At 45.6% G+C, this 24,206-nt stretch overlaps 1 protein-coding gene across 1 annotated transcript in view; it reads left to right on the plus strand.

Annotated features, from left to right (window-relative positions):
- Positions 1-24,206, plus strand: part of RTF1 (RTF1 homolog, Paf1/RNA polymerase II complex component) — a 73,055-nt gene that overhangs the window by 7,411 nt on the left and 41,438 nt on the right. The window contains exon 3 of the mRNA XM_050799448.1: positions 15,041-15,151. Within this exon, the coding sequence (XP_050655405.1) occupies positions 15,041-15,151 (111 nt within the window). The remainder of the gene's footprint in view (positions 1-15,040; positions 15,152-24,206) is intronic.

A 24,206-nucleotide genomic window follows, 5' to 3' on the forward strand; every position in this document is an offset into this window, starting at 1 on the left:
CCTGCCTCAGCCTCCTGAGTAGCTGAGCTTACAGGCGCCCGCCACCACACCTGGCTAATTTTTTGTATTTTTAGTAGAGATGGGGTTTCACCATGTTGGCCAGGCTGGTCTCTAACTCCTGGTCTCAGGTGATCTAGCACCTGGCCTTATTTGAACCTTTGAAAGTTTTTAAAACTAAGACCTCGTTTGAAAGTTTGAAAGCTGGCCGGGCGCGGTGGCTCAAGCCTGTAATCCCAGCACTTTGGGAGGCCGAGACGGGCGGATCACGAGGTCAGGAGAGCGAGACCATCCTGGCTAACACGGTGAAACCCCGTCTCTACTAAAAAAATACAAAAAAAACTAGCCGGGCGAGGTGGCGGGTGCCTGTAGTCCCAGCTACTCGGGAGGCTGAGGCAGGAGAATGGCATAAACCCGGGAGGCGGAGCTTGCAGTGAGCTGAGATCAGGCCACTGCACTCCAGCCTGGGTGACAGAGCGAGACTCCGTCTCAAAAAAAAAAAAAAAAAAAAAAGTTTGAAAGCTTTTGTTTTAGCATTTGACCTGATAGTGACCCTGTCCTTATTTTGACCACACCCTTTCTTCAACATTTTTAAATTTCAAGATACTTGCTGTTGGTGCCTATTGGGAAATAATAATTTGAGGCAAATCTCTGGGCCCTACATCATCTCTCTTTATGGAATAATATTTTTGCAGTAAGTCCTATAAAATGAAAAGCATTCAAGATAATAAAGGAACCAGAGTTCTCAATTCAAATCAGTACAACTCAGTATTTATAAAAATTTTACTCTGCCTTTCTAAAAAAATAAAAATTGAGCTATGTGCACACTGGGATGCTTTATTTTATAGTTTTCTTATTTAAAATGGAGATTATATTGTCATGTCCTGTTTTTCTCTTTATCTAACTTAAAGTAGCAATACTTAAATTTGTCTTTGAAAGAATAGGCCCCCTAAGTATTTTCTTTTTTCTTTTTTTTTTTTTTTTGTAATTATCATCTCTTTTTTTTTGTATTTATCATCTCTCTCGACTTTGGAGAGATGAACAGGCAGAAGGCCCAGCATGGAAGTTTGGAGCGCAAACTTGGGATTCCACAATGGGGTAGAGGCAATATATGTTAGGGTCTTGGCAGCAGCCAAAATGGACTATTCTGTGACCAACGAAGTCATCGGCAGGGACCTTGAGGCTGGGGTACAGGATGAGCTGGAATGAGGGGACTCGTTGACCCGTGTACACCAGGCCGATCGGGTGAGCAGCACCGGGCAATCTGGGTAGTGTGTCTGCGTGTCTCAGGCTGACTCTGCTGGTAACCTCACCGCCCTCTGGTAGTGACGGTTGTGGAGTTTCTTGTTTTTGATGGACATGCTTGCTTTTGGCTTTCTTGAGTTTTGCTCTGTGATTCTTGAACCAGACCTTTACGAAGATCTTCTGAGCCTGGCATGTTTCGATCCAGATGTGCGCCTGGGTTCAGGTCCAGGGATAAGCTTTCTTTTTTCTTTTTTGAGACAGAGTCTTGCTCTGTCACCCAAGCTGGAGTGCAGTGGCGTGATCTTGGCTCCTGCAGCCTCCGCCTCCCGGGTTCAAGCAATTCTCTGCCTCAGTCTCCCGAGTAGCTTGGATTACAGGCGCCTGCCACCACATCCAGCTAATTTTTGTATTTTCACTAGAGACAGGGTTTCACCATCTTTGCCAGGCTGGTCTTGAACTCGTGACCTTGTGATCCACCCACCTCGGCCTCCCAAAGTGTTGGAATTATAGGCGTGAATCACCACGCCTGGCCAGCCCCGTATTTTCTAGGAACTGTTTTCAGATGCTACATGTAAAGAATGTTATAAAGTATACTTCTATGAACCTTCTCTATAAATCTTGAGAAATTTAAAGTTGTGCTTCTTGTTAATGTAGTGTTTTCCTCATTAGTCAGAGGCAAAGTTTGAAGTGTAGGATGAGTTTATGAGAAGTGTCAGTGTTAATTCGTGAAAACTTTCATTTGTGTCATGTTGCATCTAACTTGATGTAATTTGCTTGTTAATTTCACTCTTTTCAAAGAGTGAGTCCCATTGGAGCTCCCCCCACCCCACCCCGCCCAAGATGGAGTCTTGCTGTGTCACCCAGGCTGGAGAGCAATGGAGCGCTGTTGGCTTCCTGCAACCTCCACCTCTAGGTTCAAGCGATTCTCCTGCCTCAGGGTCCCAAGTAGTTGGGATTACAGGCACGCGCTACCACACCCGGATAATTTTCCATTTTTATTAGAGATGGATTTCTCCAGGTTGGTCAGGCTGGTCTCGAACTGCCGACCTCAGGTGATCTGCCTGCCTCGGCCTCCCAAAGTGTTGGGATTACAGGCGTGAGCCAATGCGCCCAGCCCTGGGAGCTTTAACAGTGAGGCTTTGAGGAAAAATACAAAACCGATCTTCAGACACAGGTCATATTGGTGTATTTTTTTTTTTTTTTTTTTTTTTTTTTTTGAGACAGAGTCTCGCTCTGTTGCCCAGGCTGGAGTGCAGTGGGACCATCTCAGCTCACTGCCACCTCCGCCTCCCGGGTTCAAGCGATTCTCCTGCCTCAACCTCCCAAGTAGCTGGGATTACAGGCGCCCATGCCTGGCTAATTTTTTGTGTTTTTAGTAGAGACGGGATTTCACTGTGTTAGCCAAGATGATCTTGATCTCCTGACCTCATGATCCACCTGCCTCGGCCTCCTGAAGTGCTGGGATTACAGGTGTGAGCCATCATGCCCAACCCTATTGGTGTATTTATTGCTTTCTTTCTAGACTATAAGTTTCCTCAAAATTAGAGATCGTTCATCTTTCTTTTTTTTTTTTTTTTTGAGACAGAATCTCACTCTGTCACCCAGGCTGGAGTGCAGTGGTATGATCTCAGCTCACTACAACCTCTGCCTTCTGGGTTCAAGCGATTCTCATGCTTCAGCCTCCCAAGTAGCTGGGACTACAGGCGCATGCCACCATGCCCAGCTAATTTTTCGTATTTTTAGTAGAAACAGGGTTTTGCCACATTGGCCAGGCTGGTCTCAAACTCCTGACCTCAAGTGATCTGCCCCCCTTGGCCTCCCAAGAGTGCTGGGATTTCAGGCATGAGCCACTGCATCCAGCCTGATTGTTCATCATTCAACAGATATATTAGACAGTGTTAGACACTGGAGCTATTGGGTGAATAAAATGGAAGCAGTTTCCACCTTCAAGGAGTGTAAAGTGGAATGAGAGAGAGATGAGATGGGGGGATTGCTCAGAGAGAGTAATTTCCTTACAGTTGTGCTACAGGCCATGAAGCAAGGACAAGAATACTGTGGAAATACTACCAGGGACCCTATTCTAGCCTGATGAGAGTGACGTTGAAACTGAGACCTGGAATATGTGTTAAGGAAAGAAGATTAGAAGACTGAAGCGTAAAGGGAAGGGTGTTGAATGTTCATGGTTGAGGCACCAGCATATGTAAAAGAAATGAGGCAGGAAGGACCTAGAACCCTTATGAAACTGAAAGAAGCACAGGGTGAGTGTAACATAAACTAGTTGCATAGTTGGAGAGAGAGTAGTACAAATGAAACTGTAGAGGTAGATTCTGTTTTGACCCTTTGAGGATGGAGAAGTCAGTTTAGTGGACTACACTCAGCAGTAAAAATAAAATTGAATTGATAGAAAACATCAAGTGTGTCATACATAGTAAAGATAAGTAATGAAATTTGTGCGTCTCATATGTACATGTAGATGTATACTGGGTTATGAGGTATAATTTATCTTACTGTGAGCTGGATTAAAAAGAAAAAAGTTTTTTTTTTTTTTTGAAACGGAGTCTCACTCTGTCGCCCAGGCTGGAGTGTGGTGGTGTGATGTCGGCTCACTGTAAGCTCTGCCTCCCAGGTTCAGGCCATTCTCCTGCCTCAGCCTCCTGAGTAGCTGGGACTACAGGCGCCTGCAACCACGCCTGGCGAATTTTTTTGTATTTTTAGTAGAGATGGGGTTTCACCATGTTCGCCAGGATGGTCTCGATCTCCTGACCTCGTGATCTGCCCGCCTCGGCCTCCCAAAGTGCTGGGATTACAGGCGTGAGCCACCGCACCCAGCCAAAAAACTGTTCGACCAGGTGGGCCAACATGGCGAAACCCCATCTCTAGGTAAAATACAAAAATTAGCCAGATGTGGTAGCACACATCTGTAGTCCCAGCCACCGGGGAGGCTGAGGCATGAGAATCCCTTGAACCTGGGAGGTGGAGGTTGCAGTGAGCTGAGATCACTACTGGACTAGCCTGGGTGACAGAGAGAGACTCCGTCTTTAAAAAAAAAAAAAATGTAAAGCCACTGGAGGTCCTCAGCCTCCCCAGTGGCTGGGACTACAGCTGTGTGTTGCCACACCTGGCTAATTTTTGTATTTTTGGTAGAGACTTTGGATTTTATTCTGAGGGTAATGGGAAGCCATTGAAGGATTTTAAGTTGAAAAGATTTTCAGATTTGCCTTACCCAGACTATGTGGAGAGTAATATGGAGGGGGACACTAATTAGGTGGCAGATAGAGGAGTCCAGATGAGAGATGTTGGAGAACATAAGATTCATTAGAATGGAAGCTCCAGGAGGGTAAGCGTGTGTGTTCACTATACTATCCCTGGCATCTAGAGCAGTGCCTGTATGCAGTTGGCACCCAGTCAGTGTTTATTAAATGAAGGACTGACTTGGATTGATATGGTTGTTATAAAGATGACAGATAGTAGAATTCGTTGGACATAATGTTCAGTATGTAGAACTAAAAGGATTTGAAGACCGAGGACTGATTAGATGTTAGGATGAGAAGAGGATTATTAAGGATTGATGCCAGGCTCTGGCATGAAATGGGGAATGCTGGAGGAGCAGGTTTAGAGGTGAAGATCCTGCATTCAGTCTGGGATATGTGGAGTTTGAAGTGACTATGAGATATCTAAGTGGAGACATCAAGTAGGTAGTTGAAAATAACGCTTGAAGGCCAGGCACAGTGGCTCACACCTGTAATCCCAGCACTTTGGGAGGCTGAGGTGGGAGGATTGCTTGAGCTCAGGAGTTCGAGACCAGCCTAGGCAACATGGTGATGAAACCTAGTCTCTACAAAACAAAAAAAAAATTCTTTTTTTGAGGGGGAGTCTCACTCTGTTGCCTAGGCTAGAGTGCAGTGACACCATCTTGGCTCACTGCAACCTCCGCCCTGGGTTCAAGCGATTCTTGTGCCTCAGCCTCCTGAGTAGCTGGGATTACAGGCACATGCTACCATGTCCAGCTAATTTTGTTGTTTGTTTGTTTGTTTTTATTTTTTTTTTTTTTTTTTGAGATAGAGTCTCGCTCTGTCACCCAGGGTGGAGTGCAGTGGCGCCATCTCAGCTCACTGCAACATCCGCCTCCTGGGTTCAAGCGATTCTTCTGCCTCAGCCTCCTGAGTAGCTGGGACTACAAGTGTGTGCCACCACACCTGACTAATTTTTTGTATTTTTAGTAGAGACAGGGTTTCACCATATTGGCCAGGCTAATCTCTAACTCCAGACGTCATGATCCGCCCACCTCGGCTTCCCAAAGTGCTGGGATTACAGGCGTGAGCCACTGTGCCTGGCCATTTTTTGTATTTTTAGTAGAGATGGGGTTTTGCCATGTTGGCCAGGTTGGTCTGGAACTCCTGACCTCAGGTGATCCACCCCCTCTTGGCCTCCCAAAGTGTTGGGATTACAGGCATGAGCCTACTGTGCCCAGCCTCTACAAATATATATATATATATATATATATATATATATATATTTTTTTTAGACAGAGTCTCACTCTGTTGCCCAGGCTGGAGCACAATGGTATGATCTTGGCTCACTGCAACCTCCACCTCCCAGGTTCAATCAATTCTCCTGCCTCAGCCTCCCAAGCATCTGGAATTACAGGGGCCCACCACCACACCCAGCTAATTTTTGTATTTTTAGTAGAGATAGGGTTTCACCGTGTTGGCCAGGCTGGTCTTGAACTCCTGACCTCGTGATCCACCCACCTCGGCCTCCCAAAGTGCTGGGACTGCAGGCATGAGCCACCGTGCCTGGTCTACAGAAATTTTAAAAAATTAGCTGAGCGTGGTGGCATGCGCCTGTGGTCCCAGCTATTCATTCAGAATAAAAGCTACATAAGCTGGGTGTAGTGGTGTGTGCCTGTAATCCCCGCTACCCAGGAGGCTGAGATAGGAGGATCACCTGAGTTTAGGAGGTTGAGGCTGCAGTAAGCCACGATCACACCACTGCACTCCAGCCTGGGTGACAGTGAGACCCTGACTCAAATAATAATAATAACGGTAATAATAATTATGCTTGCCTGACAGAGTAGGTACTTAATAAATTTTTGTTGAATAAACAAATGCTACTTGGCATACCCATGGTGTCAAGTTTTCTTTCTTTTTTTTTTTTTTTTGAGACGGAGTTTTGCTCTTTGTTGACCTAGCTGGAGTGCAGTGGGGCAATCTCAGCTCACTGCAACCTCCACCTCCCGGGTTCAAGTGATTCTTCTGTCTCAGCTTCCCGAGTAGCTCAGACTACAGGTGCCTGCCACCACGCCTACGCCCAGCTAATTTTTGTATTTTTTGCAGAGACAGAGTTTCACCCTGTTGGCCAGGCTGGTCTTGAACTCCTAACCTTGGGTGATCCGCCCGCCTAGGCCTCCCAAAGTGCTGGGATTACAGGCATGAGCCACCATGCCTGGCCTTCTTTTTTTTTTTTTTTTTTTTTAATTTTATTTTTAGATCTGGGGTCTCACTCTGTCACCCAAGCTACATGGTGGGACATTTTCTAACTTGGTTACATTGAGATTACTTGAAGAGATAAGGGACACTGTCACCTTGGGGGTTCCTGTTCCAGCCCCTCTACTGCAATACTGATATCCTTTTTTTTTTTTCTTTTGAGACGGAGTCTCACTTTGTTGCCCAGACTGGAGTGCAGTGGCACGATCTCGACTCACTGCAAGCTCTGCCTCCTGGGTTCACACCATTCTCCTGCCTCAGCCTCCCAAGTAGCTGGGACTACAGGCACTTGCCACTATGCCTGGCTAATTTTTTTGTAGCTTTAGTAGAGATGGGGTTTCACTGTGTTAACCAGGATGGTCTCAATCTCCTGACCTTGTGATCTGCCCGCCTCGGCCTCCCAAAGTTTTGGGATTACAGGTGTGAACCACCATGCCTGGCAACCCCTCCCCTTTTTTTTTTTTTTTTTTTTTTTTTTTTTTTTTTGAGGCGGAGTTTCGCTCTGTCTCCCAGGCTGGAGTGCAGTGGCCGGATCTCAGCTCACTGCAAGCTCCGCCTCCCGGGTTTACGCCATTCTCCTGCCTCAGCCTCCCGAGTAGCTGGGACTACAGGCGCCCGCCACCTCGCCCGGCTAGTTTTTTTTGTATTTTTTAGTAGAGACGGGGTTTCACCATGTTAGCCAGGATGGTCTCGATCTCCTGACCTCGTGATCCGCCCGTCTCGGCCTCCCAAAGTGCTGGGATTACAGGCTTGAGCCACCGCGCCCGGCCCTTTTTTTTTTTTTTTGAAGACAGGGTCTCGTTCTGTCACCCAAGCTGAAGTGCAGTAATGTGGTCATGGCCCACTGTAGCCTTGACCTCCTGGCTTCAAGTGATTCTCCCTCCACGGCCCTCTGGAGTAGCTGGGATCACAGGTGTGTGCCACCATGCCCAGCTAATTTATCTATTTATTTTGAGCCAGAGTCTTGCTCTGTCACCCAGGCTGGAGTGCAGTGGTGTGGCCTCAGCCCACTGCACCCTCTCTGCCTTCCGGGCCCAACCGGGTCTCCTCCCTCAGCCTCCTGTGTAACTGGGATTACAGGCACGCGCCACCACATAGGCCTGCTTTTTGTATTTTTAGTAGAGATGGGGTTTCATCATGTTGGCCAGGCTGGTCCCAAACTCCTGACCTCAAGTAATCTGCCCATCCTGGCCTCCCAAAGTGCTGGGATTACAGGCATGAGCCACCACTCCTGGCCCCAGTGAATTGATTTTTAATTTTTTGTAGAGACAGGGTCTCCCTATGTTGCCCATGCTGGTCTCAAACTCCTGGGCTCAAGGGATCCTTCCTCCTACCTTGGCCTCCCAAAGTACTGGGATTACAGGCCACCTGTAAGCCTCCTGTGAGCCACCACGCCCAGCCAATATTCACTGTTTAAATCAACCAACAGTTTTGCTGTGAAAGGGACATTAGGAAGTAACTTCTCGGATTTAAAGCTCTGTGAATTACTGTTTTTTCCTTGTCATCTTGTAGATCCTCCCACTTCTCTCTGTTCCTGTGGCTACTTACTTTGTCTAATGTGACTGTTGTGGGTTCCTTCTCAGTCCTCTCTGTACTTCCAACCCGGCCCCTCTAGTCTGTTCGTCTACCAGTTTTAGTGCTCTTTTTTTTTCTCTCTCTCTCTCTTTTTCCAGGAGTGCTCTTTTAAAACCCTTGCTGGATTGGGTTACTCCCCTGCTTCAAACCATTTGATGGCTTCCCACTGCCTAACTTCCATGCTCCTCACCCTGTTTTATAAAGCTCAGAATGATCTGGTTTCTTCTTACCACTAACCCAGCTCATTCCATTCTCCCGCTTGCCTGCTAAACTTTAGTCACAGTTTCTCTTTCAGTTCTTTGACTAAGCCAAGCTGTTATCAGCTTCAGGGCCTTAGCTGTTCCATCTGAAGGCCTCTGTCCAGAAAACTGTACCATCTTTTCCTCTCGTAAAGTTTCAAGTCTCAGCCTCAGTGCCTAAGAGAAGCCTCTCTAACCACCCTGCTGCAGACAGCCCCTGTACTCATTTGATTCACTTCCTTCTTAACACTTACCATTAGATGGAATTCATTGTTTCTTTTCTTGTTCATTGTCTGTCTCCCATACTTGATTTTAAATTCCATGAGGTCAAGGACCATGTATCTTTTCCTTATTTTTTCTTTGTTTTTTTTTTTAATTTTTTTATTTTTATTTTTTATTTTTTTTGAGGCAGAATCTCTCTCTGTTGCCCAGGCTAGAATGCAGTGGCACAATATCAGCTCACTGCCATCCCTGCCTCCTGGGTTCAAGCAATTCTCCTGTCTCAGCTTCCTGAGTAGCTGGGATTACAGGTGCATGCCACTATGTCCAGCTAATTTTTTTTTTTTTTTTTTTTGAGACAGAGTCTCGCTGTCCCCTAGGCTGGAGTGCAGTGGTGCAATCTCGGCTCACTGCAACCTCCGGCTCACTACAATCTCCACCTCCTGGGTTCAAGCAATTCTCCAGCCTCAGCCTCCCAAATAGCTGGGACTACAGGTGTGTGCCACCATACCCAGCTAATCTTTTGTATTTTTAGTAGAGACAGGGTTTCACTGTGTTAGCCAGGATGGTCTTGATCTCCTGACCTCATGATCCACCTGCCTTGGCCTCCCAAAGTGCTGGGATTGCAGTCGTGAGCCACTGTGCCCTGCCTAATTTATGTATTTTTAGTAGAGATGGGGTTTCACCATATTGGCCGGGCTGATCTTGAACTCCTGACCTCAAGGGATCCACCTGCCTCAGCCTCCCAAAGTGCTAGGATTACAAGTATGAGCCACCACACCCGGCCTCTTTTTTATTTTTTAAGACACAGGATTTCGCCCATTGCCCAGCCTGGAGTGCAGTGGCGAGATCCTAGCTCACTGTAGCCTCGACTTCCGAACGCAAGCGACCCTCCAACCTCAGCCTCCCAAACTATTAGTATTATAGGCGTGAGCCACTGCACCCAGCCCAGAAGTCTTTAAAGCTTATAATACGTTAAAGTAATATGGGAAAAAAGGACATGGTAAAGACCATAAACATATTACTATGCAACTCAGCAATCCCAGTCCTAGGTATTTACTCAAGTGAAGTAAAAACTAATGTTTACATAGAAGACTGTACATGAACATAGAATTACCCCCAAATGGTAACAACTCAGATGTTTTATTATTATTGTTGTTGTTCGCTACCACACTTTTTTTTTTTTTTTTTTTTTGACGGAGTTTTGCACTTGTTGCCCAGGCTGGAGTGGAATGGCATGATCTCAGTTCACTGTAACCTCTGCCTCCCGGGTTCAAACAATTCTCCTGCCTCAGCTTCCTGAGTAGCTAGGATTATAGGCATGTGCCACCATGCTCGGCTAATTTTGTATTTTTAGTAGAGACGGGGTTTCTCCATGTTGGTCAGGCTGGTCTCGAACTCCTGACCTCAGGTGATCTGCCCGCCTTGGCCTCTCAAAGTGCTGGGATTACAGGCATGAGCCACAGTGCTTGGACTTTTTTTTTTTTTTTTTTTTTTTTTAAAGTAAAGACAAGGTCATGCTATGTTGCCAAGCTGGTCTCAAACTTTTGGGCTCAAGCGGTCCTCCCACCTTGGCTTCCCAAAGTGCTGGGGTTATAGGCGTGAACCACTACACCTAGCACAAATGTTTTTCAGCTGGTAAATGGTTCAACAAACTGTGATACATTCATTTAGTGGAATACTACTTATCAAAAATAGAGACAAACTATAGGAATGATACATGCTGCAGTGTGAATGAATCTCAAATGCTCTATGCCAAATGAAAGAAGCCAGACTCAGGCCGGGCGCGGTGGCTCAAGCCTGTAATCCCAGCACTTTGGGAGGCCGAGATGGGCGGATCACGAGGTCAGGAGATCGAGACCATCCTGGCTAACCCGGTGAAACCCCGTCTCTACTAAAAAATACAAAAAACTAGCCGGGCGAGGTGGCGGGCGCCTGTAGTCCCAGCTACTCGGGAGGCTGAGGCAAGAGAATGGCGTGAACCCGGGAGGCGGAGCTTGCAGTGAGCTGAGATCCGGCCACTGCACTCCAGCTTGGGCGACAGAGCAAGACTCCGTCTCAAAAAAAAAAAAAAAAAAAAAAAAAAAAAAAAAAAAAAAAAAAAAAGAAAGAAGCCAGACTCAAAAGGCTAAGGCACTATATGATTCCATCTATATGATGTTCCATAGGGATAGAAAACGGGTCTCTAGTTGCCAGGGAATGGGAGAAGGGATGTACAAAGACAAGAGAATTGAGGGATGATGGAACTATAGAGTGTAGATGATGGGATATGGAGTGGAACCTCCTTAACAGGAAGGCAGTACTAATGTGTTTTTTTTTTTTTTTAGAGGCAGAGTCTCACTCTGTCGCCCAGGCTGGAGTGCAGTGGCACGATCTGGGCTCACTGCAAGCTCCACCTCCCGGGTTCACGCCATTCTCCTGCCACAGCCTCCCAAGTAGCTGGGACTATAAGCACTCGCCACCATGCCTGGTTAATTTTTTGTATTTTTGGTAGAGATGGGGTTTCACTGTGGTAGCCAGGATGGTCTCTATCTCCTGACCTCGTGATCCACCTGCCTCGGCCTCCCAAAGCGCTGCAATTACAGATGTGAGCCACTGCGCCCGGCCGTGCTTTTTTTTTTTGAGATAGAATCTTGCTCTGTCATCTGGACTGGAGTGCAGTGGGGCGATTTCTGCTCACTGCATCCTCCGCCTCGCGAGTTCAAGCAATTCTCCTGCCTCAGCCTCCCGAGTAGCTGGGATTACAGGTGCACGCCACCATACCTGGCTAATTTTTTGTATTTTTAGTAGAAACGGGGTTTCATTATGTTGGCCAGGATGGGCTCAAACTCTTGACTTCGTGATCTGCCCGCCTTGGCCTCCCAAAGTGCTGGGATTACAGGCGTGAGCCACTGCGCCTGGCCGGCAGTGCTCATGTCTTAACACTTTAGTTACAGTAACTTTTTTTTTTTTTTTTTTTTGAGATGGAGTCTTGCTCTGTCACCCAGGCTGGAGTGCAGTGGCATGATCTTGGCTCACTGCAACTTCTGCCTCCCAGGTTCAAGCAATTCTCCTGCCTGTAGCCTCCTGCCTACAGTAACTTTTAGCAACTGTCTACTGTGTTCTGATTGAAAGCAAATCCAAATCTATTGGTATCAAAACAGGAATACCAGTGTATTTTTGAACCTGAAAGGGTCAGAGAAGAGATTAGATCTTCTCTATATCAGAGAAGATATAGATCTTGATTGTGGTCGTGGTTTAAAGTATTTGTCAAACTCATAGAACTATATGTATTAGTATATTGGAAGAGTACATTAGAAAGGATAAAATATACTGTATATAAATTATACCTCAAGTTTGGGTTTTTTGTTTTGTTTTTGTAGAGACTGGGTCCCTACAAGCAAGCCTCCCACCTTGGCCTCCCGAAGTGTTGGGATTATAGGTGTAAACCACTGTGCCCAGTTTACCTCAAGTTTTAAAACGACTATAAACACCCAAGTATTGATATAATTTGCATTTGGTCCACAGAGTTACCATTTTGGTATGAAAAAGTAGAGTGTGATTTCAGTCTTTCAGGAAGTTGGTATGTTAGCTCTCTCTAGTGAAATGACAAGAGTTAACATTTTATGAGTGTTTATGAACAAGAAAGTGTCAGCTGTTTAATCTGAGAAGGTCATTTCTCATTCTAGCCAAGGAGGGAGGGTATACTCCTAAAATAGAAAGAGACTGGAAGAATAAAACAGATACTTTGTAATAGTCTGTTATTTTACAATCTGTCTTGGCACTTGATCCATAATTGTATAGTGCCATCATCATTAAGGAATATTACTACTAGTGTTTATTAGCTTTATCTTCTTTCTTGTGGCAGAAGGGAAAAATGTTTTAGACTAGTAAACCATGACTCAATTAGGAGCCAGGGTTCTATCTGCCGAGGGTTGAATCCTGACTCTATCATGTACTAGCTGTGTTACTAGGTAAGTTACACAGCTTGGGAAAGTTAAACTCCTTAGTTTCTTGGCCTGGTGCGGTAGTTCACACCTGTAATCCCAGCACTTTGGGAGGCCAAGGCAGGTGAATCACTTGAGGTCGGTAGTTCAAGACCAGCCTGGGCAACATGATAAAACCCCATTAGTACTAAAAGAACAAAAATTAGCCAGGCATGGCTGGGTGCTCATGCCTGTAATCCCAGCACCCTGGGAGGCCAAGGCAGGCAGATCACAAGGTGGGGAGATTGAGAATATCCTGGTTAACATGGTGAAACCCCGTCTCTACTAAAAAAAAAAATTAGCTGGGCTTGGTGACGGGCGCCTGTAGTCCCAGCTACTTGGGAGGCTAAGGCAGGAGAATGGTGTGAACCCAGGAGGCGGAGTTTGCGGTGAGCCAAGACTGTGCAACTGCACTCCAGCCTGGGTAACAGAGCGAGACTCCTTCTAAAAAAAAAAAAAATTAGCCAGGAGTGGTGGCGGGCGCCTGTAGTCACAGCTACTGGGGAGGCTGAGGTAGGAGAATGGTGTGAACCCGGGAGGCAGAGCTTGCAATGAGCTGAGATCATGCCACTGTACTTTAGCCTGGGCAACAGAGCAAGACTCCGTCTCAAAAAAAAAAAAAAATTAGCCAGGCAAGGTGGCATGCTCCTGTAGTCCCATCTACTTGGGAGTCTGAGGCACGGGAATTGCTTGAATCTGGGAGGGGGAGGTTGCAGTCAGCTGAGATCATGCACTGCGCTCTAGCCTGGGCAACAGAGTGAGGCTGTGTCTCAAAAACAAGAGACCAGGCCTGGTGGCTCACGCCTGTAATCCCAGCACTTTGGGAGGTCGAGGCGGGCAGATCACAAGGTCAGGAGATTGAGACCATCCTGGCCAACTTGGTGAAACCCCGTCTCTACTAAAATACAAACAATCACGGAGGTGTGGTGGCACGTGCCTGTAGTCCCGGCTACTCGGGAGGTTGAGGCAGGAGAATCACTTGAACCCAGGAGGCAGAGGTTGCGGTGAGCTGAGATCGTCCCACTGCACTCCAGCCTGGGTGACAGAGCAAGACTCCATGTCCAAACAAACAAACAAACAATAAAAATCAAGAACAACAACAAAAATCTCTTTTCTTTCATTATCTTTAAATGGTAATGCTATCAGTTGTTGTAAAGATTAAATATCAGATGTTTAGAAAAGTACCTGACATTGGCCTGGGCACAGTGGCTCACACCTGTAATCCCGGCACTTTGGGAGGCCAAGGTGGGTGGATCATGAGGTCAGGAGATCAAGACCATCCTGGCTAACACGGTGAAACCCTGTCTCTACTAAAAATACAAAAAAATTAGCTGGGCGTGGTGGTGGGCGCCTGCCAGCTACTGGGAGGCTGAGGCAGGAGAATGGTGTGAACCCTGGGAGGCGGAGCTTGCAGTGAGCTGAAGTTGCTCCACTGCACTCCAGCCTGGGCAACCCAGTGAGACTCTGTCTCAAAATAAAAGAAAAAAAGAAAAAAGTACCAGGCATCTAGTGAGCACAGTATAATTGTGGACTGATATTGGTATTAGCAGAAAGCAGAGCAAGTAACCTTTTGTTGTGTTGTTGAGTGACTGGACTGAGTTGGGGAGACTTCATGTGAGAAGGGAACCATGTGACAAAGCAAATCTCGGTTGTAGTCATGGCTTACTTACTGGTACTTCCTTCTTACTGTCATCTCGCTTAAATGACCAGGACAAGGCAGAGGTGGGTGAGTGGGAGAATAGGGCTTGTGAAATTAGGATTCCGGTGTAGTGGCTAGCACACTTACTGCTTGTTGTCAGAAACTGGATTAAACACTGGACACTTTTTCTGGTTTAAGTATTCAGATTATAAAATGACCTCAGAAATTACAGTTTGTAAGCTTATTCAAAACTGCCCCACAAATGCCAATTTTACCATAAAATACAGTAAAAGGTTAGCTAGCTATACCAGTTAAGACAGTGAGTAGGTTACCTTTATAAACGTGATTCTTACCAGTCCCAGAGAATCAATGCTTCTGTTGTTTAGGGTAGAATCAGGAACAATTTAGGGATAGCCTCCAGTTTGGTTCCAGTTCCTGCCCAACTTGAGACATATATTTCCCATTGAAAAGGTGGGGCAGATTTTGTGATCATTTCTTCAGCACCTTGGAATCCTAGCCGTCAGTCTGTTCATGCTGATAGAAGTCCTTGTGACAGTGTCCTTTGGTTGAAAGCACAAAAATATAAAAAAGATCTAGAGAGGGTGGGCATTTTATTATTCTTGGATATTCTTTCTCTGCTGAACAAAACTGATGTGCCTATTTCTGTCCCATTAGGAGCTCTTGTCCCTGGCAAAGCGAAAGCGCAGTGACTCTGAGGAGAAGGAGCCGCCTGTGAGTCAGCCTGCAGCCTCGTCAGACTCGGAGACGTCTGACAGTGACGATGAGGTGGGTGTGGAGGGCCTCAGGTTCTGGGACCATTAGATAGTTGAGGGTCCTCACTTTGGTGGCTCCTGTTGGCCTCACTTCCTTAAACTGAGACTTACAACGTAAGATCTACAAGAATTATTGGGGAAAGAAAATGGTATAAGGAAGGCCGGGCGTGGTGGCTCATGTCTGTAATCCCAGCACTTTGGGAGGCTGAGGTGGGTTGATCACCTGAGGTCAGGAGTTCGAGACCAGCCTGGCCAACATGGGGAAACCCTGTCTCTACTAAAAAATACAAAAATTAGCTGGGCATGGTGGCGCATGCCTGTAATCCCAGCTACTCCGGAGGTAGGAGAATTCCTTGAACCCAGGAGGCAGAAGTTGCAGTGAGCCTAGATCGCCCCACTGTATTCCAACCTGGGTGACAATGCAAGACTGTGTCTCAAAAAAAAAAAAAAAAAAGAAAATGGTATGATGAAAGCTACTGAATGTCATATTCATTGTGCTGCTAATTACCTAGCGGGTCCCTCTGCAGAACATGCGTAGCCATTCTGTAGCCTTTTTTTTTTTTTTTTTCCAGCCTTATTGCAGAAGTGGTACAGTCAGTAGTCATGTTTTTTTCTTTTTTCTTTTTTTTTTTATTTTTTGAGACAGAGTCTTGCTCTCTTGCCCAGGCTGGAGTGCAGTGGCGCAGTCTCTGCTCACTGCACTGGGTTCACACCATTTTCCTGCCTCAGCCTCCTGAGTAGCTGGGACTATAGGTGCCTGCCACCATGCCTGGCTAATTTTTAAAATTATTTTTAGTAGAGACGGGGTTTCACCTTGTTAGTCAGGATGGTCTTGATCTCCTGACCTCGTGATCCACCCGCCTTGGCCTCCCAAAGTGCTGGGATTACAGGTGTGAGCCACCGCGCCCGGCCTCTCTTTAATTTTTGAGTCATCTTTTTAATCTCACTTTCATGTTAGAAAATAAATTCTATCAAGGATGCTATTGTTTAATGGGAAATACTTTAGTGAGAAAAGAATCTTTCTTTGGGAAGGTCGATTCAACATCCCTCAGAGTGACGGTGTTAACTTCAAAGGAGGAAAATCCAACTGTTCATTGTCTAGACCACTGTCACTTTCCCCAATTACCTACCAACAATGGCAGGCCCTAAACGGTCCAGAACCTTAATGGAAGACAGGGATGAGGGGACAGATATTTGAAACACTTCTACATGTTTCTCATTTGATTTGTTTATTTTATTTTTTTGAGAAGGAGTCTCACTCTGTCGCCCAGGCCAGAGTGCAGTGGCATGATTTTGGCTCACTGCAACCTCTGCCTCTCGGGTTCAAGTGATTCTCTTTTGTTTTTTTGTTTTTATTTTTTGAGACGGAGTCTCGCTCTGTCGCCCAGGCCGGAGTGCAGTGGCCAGATCTCAGCTCACTGCAAGCTCTGCCTCCCGGGTTCACGCCATTCTCCCGCCTCAGCCTCCCAAGTAGCTGGGACTACAGGCGCCCGCCACCTCGCCCGGCTAGTTTTTTGTACTTTTCAGTAGAGACGGGGTTTCACCGTATTAACCAGGATGGTCTCGATCTCCTGACCTCGTGATTCGCCCGTCTCGGCCTCCCAAAGTGCTGGGATTACAGGCTTGAGCCACCGCGCCCGGCCGGGTTCAAGTGATTCTCTTGCTTCATCCTCCCGAGTAGCTGGAATTACAAGCATGCATCACAATGCCCGACTGATTTTTTTTAGTTTTAGTGGAGACAGGATTTCGCCATGTTCGCCGTTCTGATCTCAAACTTCCGAGCACAGTTGATCCACCCGCCTTGGCCTCCCAAACTGCTGAGATTACAGGCGTGAGCCATTACATGAAGTCTTCCATTTGATTTAAAGTATTTTCTTCCCCTTAGTAATTCCTTGGAGAGAAGCCGGATATCACCTTTCAATGTAATTTCTTACCCTGTAGCCTAGGAAAATATTTGTTAACAGTAAAATAAAAAATGTTTATTTAATATAATGAAATTTAATTAGCAGCTGAATGGTGTTTACCTGTGCCCTGAATGTGCATATTGGAGTGATTCCCTTCTGATAATCTCTTTTTTTTTTTTTTTTTTTTTAAGACTGAGTCTTACTCTGTCACCCAGGCTAGAGTGCAGTGGTGCAATCTCAGCTCACTGCAACCTCTGCCTCCTGAGTTCAAGTGATTCTCCTGCCTCAGCCTCTCGAGTAGCTGGAACTACAGGCATGCCCCACCACACCTGGCTAGTTTTTGTATTTTTAGTAGAGACAAGGTTTTGCCATGTTGGCCAGGCTGGTCTCGAACTCTTGACCCCAGATGATCTACCCTCCTTAGCCTCCCAAAGTGTTGGGATTACGAATGTGAGCTACCACACCCAGCCATGATATTCTCTTAATCTTAAATAATTTAATAGATCTAAAATTGCTTTCTGCAGCAAGAAGTCATGAAAGTTTACTCTTTTTTTTTTGTTTGTTTTGAGGCCCAGTCTCGCTGTGTCTGCCAGGCTGGAGTGCAGTGGCATGATCTTGCAAGGCTCACAGCAACCTCTGCCTCCCAGGTTCAAACAATTCTCCTGCCTCAGCCTCGTCAGTAACTGGAACTACAGCCGTGTGCCACCACACCCGGCTGATTTTTTATTTTTAGTAGAGATGGGGTTTCACTGTGTTGGCCAGGGTGGTCTCGAACTCCTGACCTCAGGTGACCCGCCCCATTGGCCTCCCAAAGTGCTGGGATTACAGGCATGAGCCACCGAACCCAGCCTCTTTTTTTTTTTTTTTTTTTTTTTTGTGACGGAGTCTCGCTTTGTTGCCAGGCTGGAGTGCAGTGGTGTGATCTTGGCTCACTGCAACCTCTGCCTCCTGGGTTCAAGCAATTCCCCTGCCTCAGCCTCCCGAGTATCTGGGACTGCAGGCGCATGTCACCACACTCAGCTAATTTTTTGTAGTTTTAGTAGAGTTGGGGTTTCACCATGTTAGCCAGGATAGTCTCATTCTCCTGACCTTGTGATCTGCCTGCCTTGGCTTCCCAAAGTACTAGGATTACAGGTGTGAGCCACCATGCCTGGCCAAAAGTTTATTCTTTTGTTTGTTTTTAATGGATGAACTATAATTTCTCTCAAATTAATAAAAAATCAGTGGGAGTCTATGAAATAATTTGCTTTTTCATTTTGTTTTCTATTTTCTTTCTTTAAATGCCTAGATAACACAGAAAAACCTTGAAATAATTTTCTCTCCCATTATTCTTTTTTTTTTTTTTTTTTTTTTTTTTTTTTTTTGAGACGGAGTCTCGGTCTGTCGCCCAGGCTGGAGTGCAGTGGCTGGATCTCAGCTCACTGCAAGCTCCGACTCCCGGGTTCATGCCATTCTCCTCCCTCAGCCTCCCGAGTAGCTGGGACTACAGGCGCCCGCCACCACGCCCGGCTAATATTTTGTATTTTTTAGTAGAGACGGGGTTTCACCGTGTTAGCCAGGATGGTCTTGATCTCCTGACCTCGTGATCCGCCCATCTCGGCCTCCCAAAGTGCTGGGATTACAGGGTTGAGCCACCGCGCCCGGCCTTTTTTTTTTTTTTTTTTTTTTTGAGACGTAGTCTCGCTCTGTCGCCCAGGCTCTCCCACTATTCTTATAGCTACTTTTATTTTTCATGTTTCAGAAGTCAGCTGCTGTGGTCCACCCTTGCCACTCAGTATTCTATTAAGTTCGAATCTGTGTTATGCCTGGAATACCTTGTAATGTGTTTGTGATCTCTGTTATTCCTTAAGATACAAGCAGTAAGTCCGCTTGGAACACATTCATTCTTCATATTTCTGTTGTTAAAGTTAAGTCAGAGTCCTAACTTTCGCGGTTACTATTGAGATTCCCTTCCTCCTTTTTTTAGCCAAAGCATTAGAGGAGCCCACAACTTGTGTTGGAGGAGATCCACATCCATAAAATCCTTTATGGTTTAGGGTTCCCTTTATTACTCGCAGCTGCTTAATGATGTAAAAACCTGCTAATCTTAGAACACTACCCAGCAATTTGTACATGTATTGGAGAAAAAGCTGACAATAGGCTGCACCCTGCCCAGTAGGAAATGAGCCTTTGAATGACTTTTCCCCTACAGGATTCTTAGCTCCTGCTGCTTCCTCCAGGTTCTAGTTCTCCAGGCCCTCAGGCTTATTTTACTCTACTCCAGTCCCTCTCTCATGAGAGCAGCGTCTATATCATGGTCATTCTGAAAGATGCCTGTTTTTCGGTTTGCATCATGTCTCTTTGGCTCAAGACACTAACTTAGAACAGAGCACCTTCAGAGTTAGAGCAAATAGTTCATTATTTTGGACAATTCAGAAAATAACTATTAAAATCTTTATTAAAAAATTCTTCCAGCCACTGTATAACTCAGTGTTATTACTGTGAGCTCAAACTTATTGCTGCTGTGGACATTTTAGATTGGGTAAGGGACTTCTGAGAGATTTTTAGGATATAAAGTTTGAGACAGTGGCTCTTTTTTTCCTTTTCATAATGTGTTTTTTTTTGTTGTTGTTGTTGTTTTTTGAGACGGAGTCTCTCTTTGTCGCCCAGGCTGGAGTGCAGTGGTGCAATCTTGGCTCACTGCAAGCTCCGCCTCCCGGGTTCATGCCATTCTCCTGCCTCAGCCTTCGAGCAGCTGGGACTACAGGCGCACGCCACCACGCCCGACTAATTTTTTGTATTTTTAGTTGAGAGGGGGTTTCACTGTGCTAGCCATGTTGGTCTCTATCTCCTGACCTCATGATCTGCCCGCCTTGGCCTCCCAGAGTGCTAGGATTACAGGTGTGAGCCACTGTCATAATGATTATTAATACAGCTTTCATGAGTAAAAAAACACACACTGAAGTAGTTTGCTATGTCGTCTCGTTTCTTCAGCTTTTGTGTCTTTATCGCCTACCTTTTAGAAATTTGGTTGTTAAAGTGGCAATTCTCAGGCCAGGCATTGTGTCTCATGCCTGTAATCCCAGCACTTTGGGAGGCCGAGGCAGGTGGATCACTTGAGGTCAGGAGTTCGAGACCAGACGGGCCAACATGGCGAAACCCTGTCTCTACTAAAAATACAAAAATTAGCCGGGTGTGGTAGCGGACACCTGTAGTCCTAGCTGCTCGGGAGGCTAAGGTATGAGAATCGCTTGAGCCCAGAATGAGCTCAGAAGGCAGAGGTTGCAATGAGCTGAGAACATTCCACTACACTCCAGCCTGGGCACCAGAGTGAGACTGCATCTCAATAAAAATAAATAATTAAATAAAGTGGCAGTTTTCCATCAGAGGACGCCCTCCTTGTACCAGAAGCTGCCTTGGAATTTTTTCAAACTTATATATATCTCTCTTACTGTTTATTTTCATTAGTGAGCCATGAATATAGGTAGAAAGAAATACGTTTGTCCCCTAAGATTTGCTAGGACAGAAAATTGGTCAAGAACAACTGAGCTAAAAAGTTAATTGGTAATTTGTTTATAAAATCAGAGACATGCACTGATTTTAGAGCAAAAAGATATTTAGCTAATTGATGAGCAGGGAGGGGAAATGGAGAGAAGCTCTGAAAGTTTTCTATCCAGAAAAAAATGGATACACTGGACATTAAGTATAATGTCATATTAGTGAGGAAATAAGTAGATGTTTCACGTATAATGTATCTTGGCTGGGGGAAAAACTGAAATTTAATGACAGTATATATTTGTCCTATTATTTTTGGTGATTGAATTATTCTTGGTATCTGGAGGCACATGTAAAACTAAGAAGCAAGGCTGTTTGTAAGATTTACATTGGCCAAGGTCATAATGCTGTGGTGTGGCACTTTGATGCTATCACTTCCTCTCCTTGAAAGCATTTGATAGGAGAAGAAGCATCAAGGATTCAAACAAGAGTGATTGGAAGCGAAAATAACAAGATGAGGAAGAGGAGAGCTAGCAGCCATTCGATCATGAGTTGGGGTTAAAAAAAAAAAATGGCCAGCAGGGTGTGGTGGCTCACACCTGTAATCCAGCGATTTGGGAGGCCACGGTGGGAGGATTGCTTGAACTGGGAAGTTCAAGACCAGCCTGGGCAACATGGCAAAACCCCGTCTCTACTAAAAATACAAAAATTATTGTAGCTAGAGGTGCAATAACAGAAAAATTAGGCTGGGTGCAGTAGCTCACGCCTGTAATCCCAGCACTTTGGGAGGCTGAGATGGGTGGATCACGAGGGCAGGAGCTCGAGACCATCCTGGCTAACACGGTGAAACCCTGTCTCTACTAAAACCACGAAAAAATTAGCCGGGTGTGGTGGCAGGCGCCTGTAGTCCCAGCTACTCCGGAGACTGAGGCAGGAGAATGGCGTGAACCCGGGAGGCGGAGCTTGCATTGAGCCGAGATTGCACCACTGCACTCCAGCCTGGGTGACAGAGCAAGACTGCATCTCAAATAAATAAATAAATAAATAAATAAATAAATAAATAAAAGACTTTTTAAAAATACAAGAATTAGGTGCGGTGGTGTGCACCTGTAGCCCCAGCTACTCAGGAGGCTGAGGTGGGAGGATCACCTAAGCCCAGGAGGTCAAGGGTGCAGTGAGCGGTAATCATGCCACTGCACTCCAACCTGGGCGACAGAGCGAGACTCTGTCTCAAAAGAAAAAATAAAAATACCTGATAGGTTTTTTTTTTTTTTTTTTTAGCCAGAGTCTCGCTCTGTCGCCCAGGCTGGAGTGCAGTGGCGCAATCTCAGCTCACTGCAACCTCCACCTCCCAGATTCAAGTGATTCTCCTGCCTCAGCCTCTCGATTAGCTGGGATTACAGGCATCTGCCGCCACGCCCGGCTAGTTTTTTGTATTTTTAGAAGAGATGGGGTTTCACCGTGTTGCCCAGGCTGGTGTTGAACTCCTGAGCTCAGGCAATCTGCCTGCCTCGGACTCTCAATGCTAGGATTACAGGCATGAGCCACCGCGGCCAGCCCGTTGGATATATGTAGTAGTTTTTCTGTTGATTTAAAGCCCTGACTATGAATAACAGTTCCTGTACTGTAAAAAAAGTTTTCCAAAATATCAAGCTGTGTGGTACTGCTTTATACAGCTTGCTTTCTCCTCTGTTGTTATTGGTAAGAAGTGACCATTGTGCTCATTTCTTGGTAATGTCTTCTTCAACACTTCCAACTTACTGCATCTGTTCTTCGTGGGGTCAGGAAGCCAGGGAATGCCATAGAGTTTAGGCTGGAATACTGCGCTTTAGTGCTTGAACTTAGTGACAGCTATTTAGATTGCTCGTGAGCTTTATTTTTTATTTATTTTATTTTATTTTATTTTATTTTTTTTGAGACGGAGTCTCGCTCTGTTACCCAGGCTGGAGTGCAGTGGCGCGATCTTGGCTCACTGCAAGCTCTGCCTCCGAGGTCCATGCCATTCTCCTGCCTCAGCCTCCCAAGTAGCTGGGACTACAGGTGCCTGCCACCACGCCTGGCTAATTTTTTTTTTGTATTTTTAGTAGAGACGGGGTTCCACTGTGTTAGCCAGGATGGTCTCAACCCCCTGACCTTGTGATCCACCCACCTTGGCCTCCCAAAGTGCTGGAATTACAGATGTGAGCCACCACGCCTGGCCTCATAAGCTTTATTTTTTACACGTTGGTTCTTAACTATGTAGACAAGCAGACAGTAACTCCTCATCTTTCTAGACACCATTAAGATCTCATTGCAAGAATTTGGGATAAGGTGATTTTCATGGACTAGTTTAATTGCTCACATGTATTTACAAGAAATTCTGACACTCCCAACCTAACAATGTAATGTAGTATTAATTATTTTGTGCATTTTTTGGTATCATTTCTGTTTTGCTTGTGCTTTTGTCTTCATAACTAGACTACAAGTTTTTGTGATTGAGTGCAAGGATTCTTTATGCTTTCTAGTTGAATGTATGTGATTGCTTGATGATGAAATACAATAGTGTCTTTTGTACTTTGTCTGATTAATTACACAGTAGACAGGAAAAGAAAGCTAAGTTATTCTTCATGTCTTCAGGCTGACATTAAATTGGATTTACTGCCTCCTGTCACTTGGGATTTTAAAAATTTGCATTTACTCTTCAACTCCTCTGACCCCATTTTTTTTTTTTTTTTTTTTTTCTTTTTGGAAACAGAGTCTTGCTCTGTCAAGAAGACTGGAGTGTGGTGGCTCAATGTCCGCTCACTGCAACATCTGCCTCTTGGGTTCAGGCAATTCCTGTGCTTCTGTCTTCTGAGTAGCTGGGATTACCTGCGCATGCTACCATGCCCAGCTAATTTTTTGTATTTTTAGTAGAGACAGGATTTCACTGTGTTGGCCAGGCTGGTCTTGAACTCCTGGCCTCAAGTGATCCGCCCGCCTCGGCCTCCCAAAGTGCTGGTCCCAGCACAGGTGTGAGCCACCCCACCCAGCTTCCTCTGACTCTTTTTTTATTTTCAGAAAAAAACACCTAAATTAGGAACTGTGCCCTCTCAAACACATCTCTCCTGTGGCCATTGTCAGCATCTAGAGTAATGACTATAGAACCTTTCTTACAATTACTTTGACTCAGAATAACATTCAGTTCATATGGAAACCTACAATGTTAGAGGATCTTAGAGATCATCTGAACTTTTTTTCCCCACAGATGAGAGAACAGACTCACAGAAATTCTCATTTTCGGCCGGGCGCGGTGGCTCACGCCTGTAATCCCAACACTTTGGGAGGCTGAGGCGGGCTGATCACGAGGTCAGGAGATAGAGACCATCCTGGCTAACACAGTGAAACCCTGTCTCTACTAAAAATACAAAAAATTAGCCAGGCATGGTGGCGGGCGCCTGTAGTCCCAGCTACTCAGGAGGCTGAGGCAGGAGAATCGCTTGAAATCAGGAGTTAGAGGTTGCAGTGAGCCGAGATTGTGCTACTGCACTCCAGCCTGGACAACAGAGCGAGACTCTGTCTCAAAAAATATATATATATTTTCTTTTCATAAAATAGTACCTCACATGTGTGTAGAACTTCCTGGTTTCTAGTGTGCTCTAAAACTCTTCTTCTTCTCTCCTTTTAGTCTCACACTACCCTGGTAGGTGGTCAAGGCAGTGTTATTATTCC

This window comes from Macaca thibetana, chromosome 7, assembly GCF_024542745.1.
Source record: "Macaca thibetana thibetana isolate TM-01 chromosome 7, ASM2454274v1, whole genome shotgun sequence".
In the NCBI taxonomy this organism is placed as follows: domain Eukaryota; kingdom Metazoa; phylum Chordata; class Mammalia; order Primates; family Cercopithecidae; genus Macaca; species Macaca thibetana.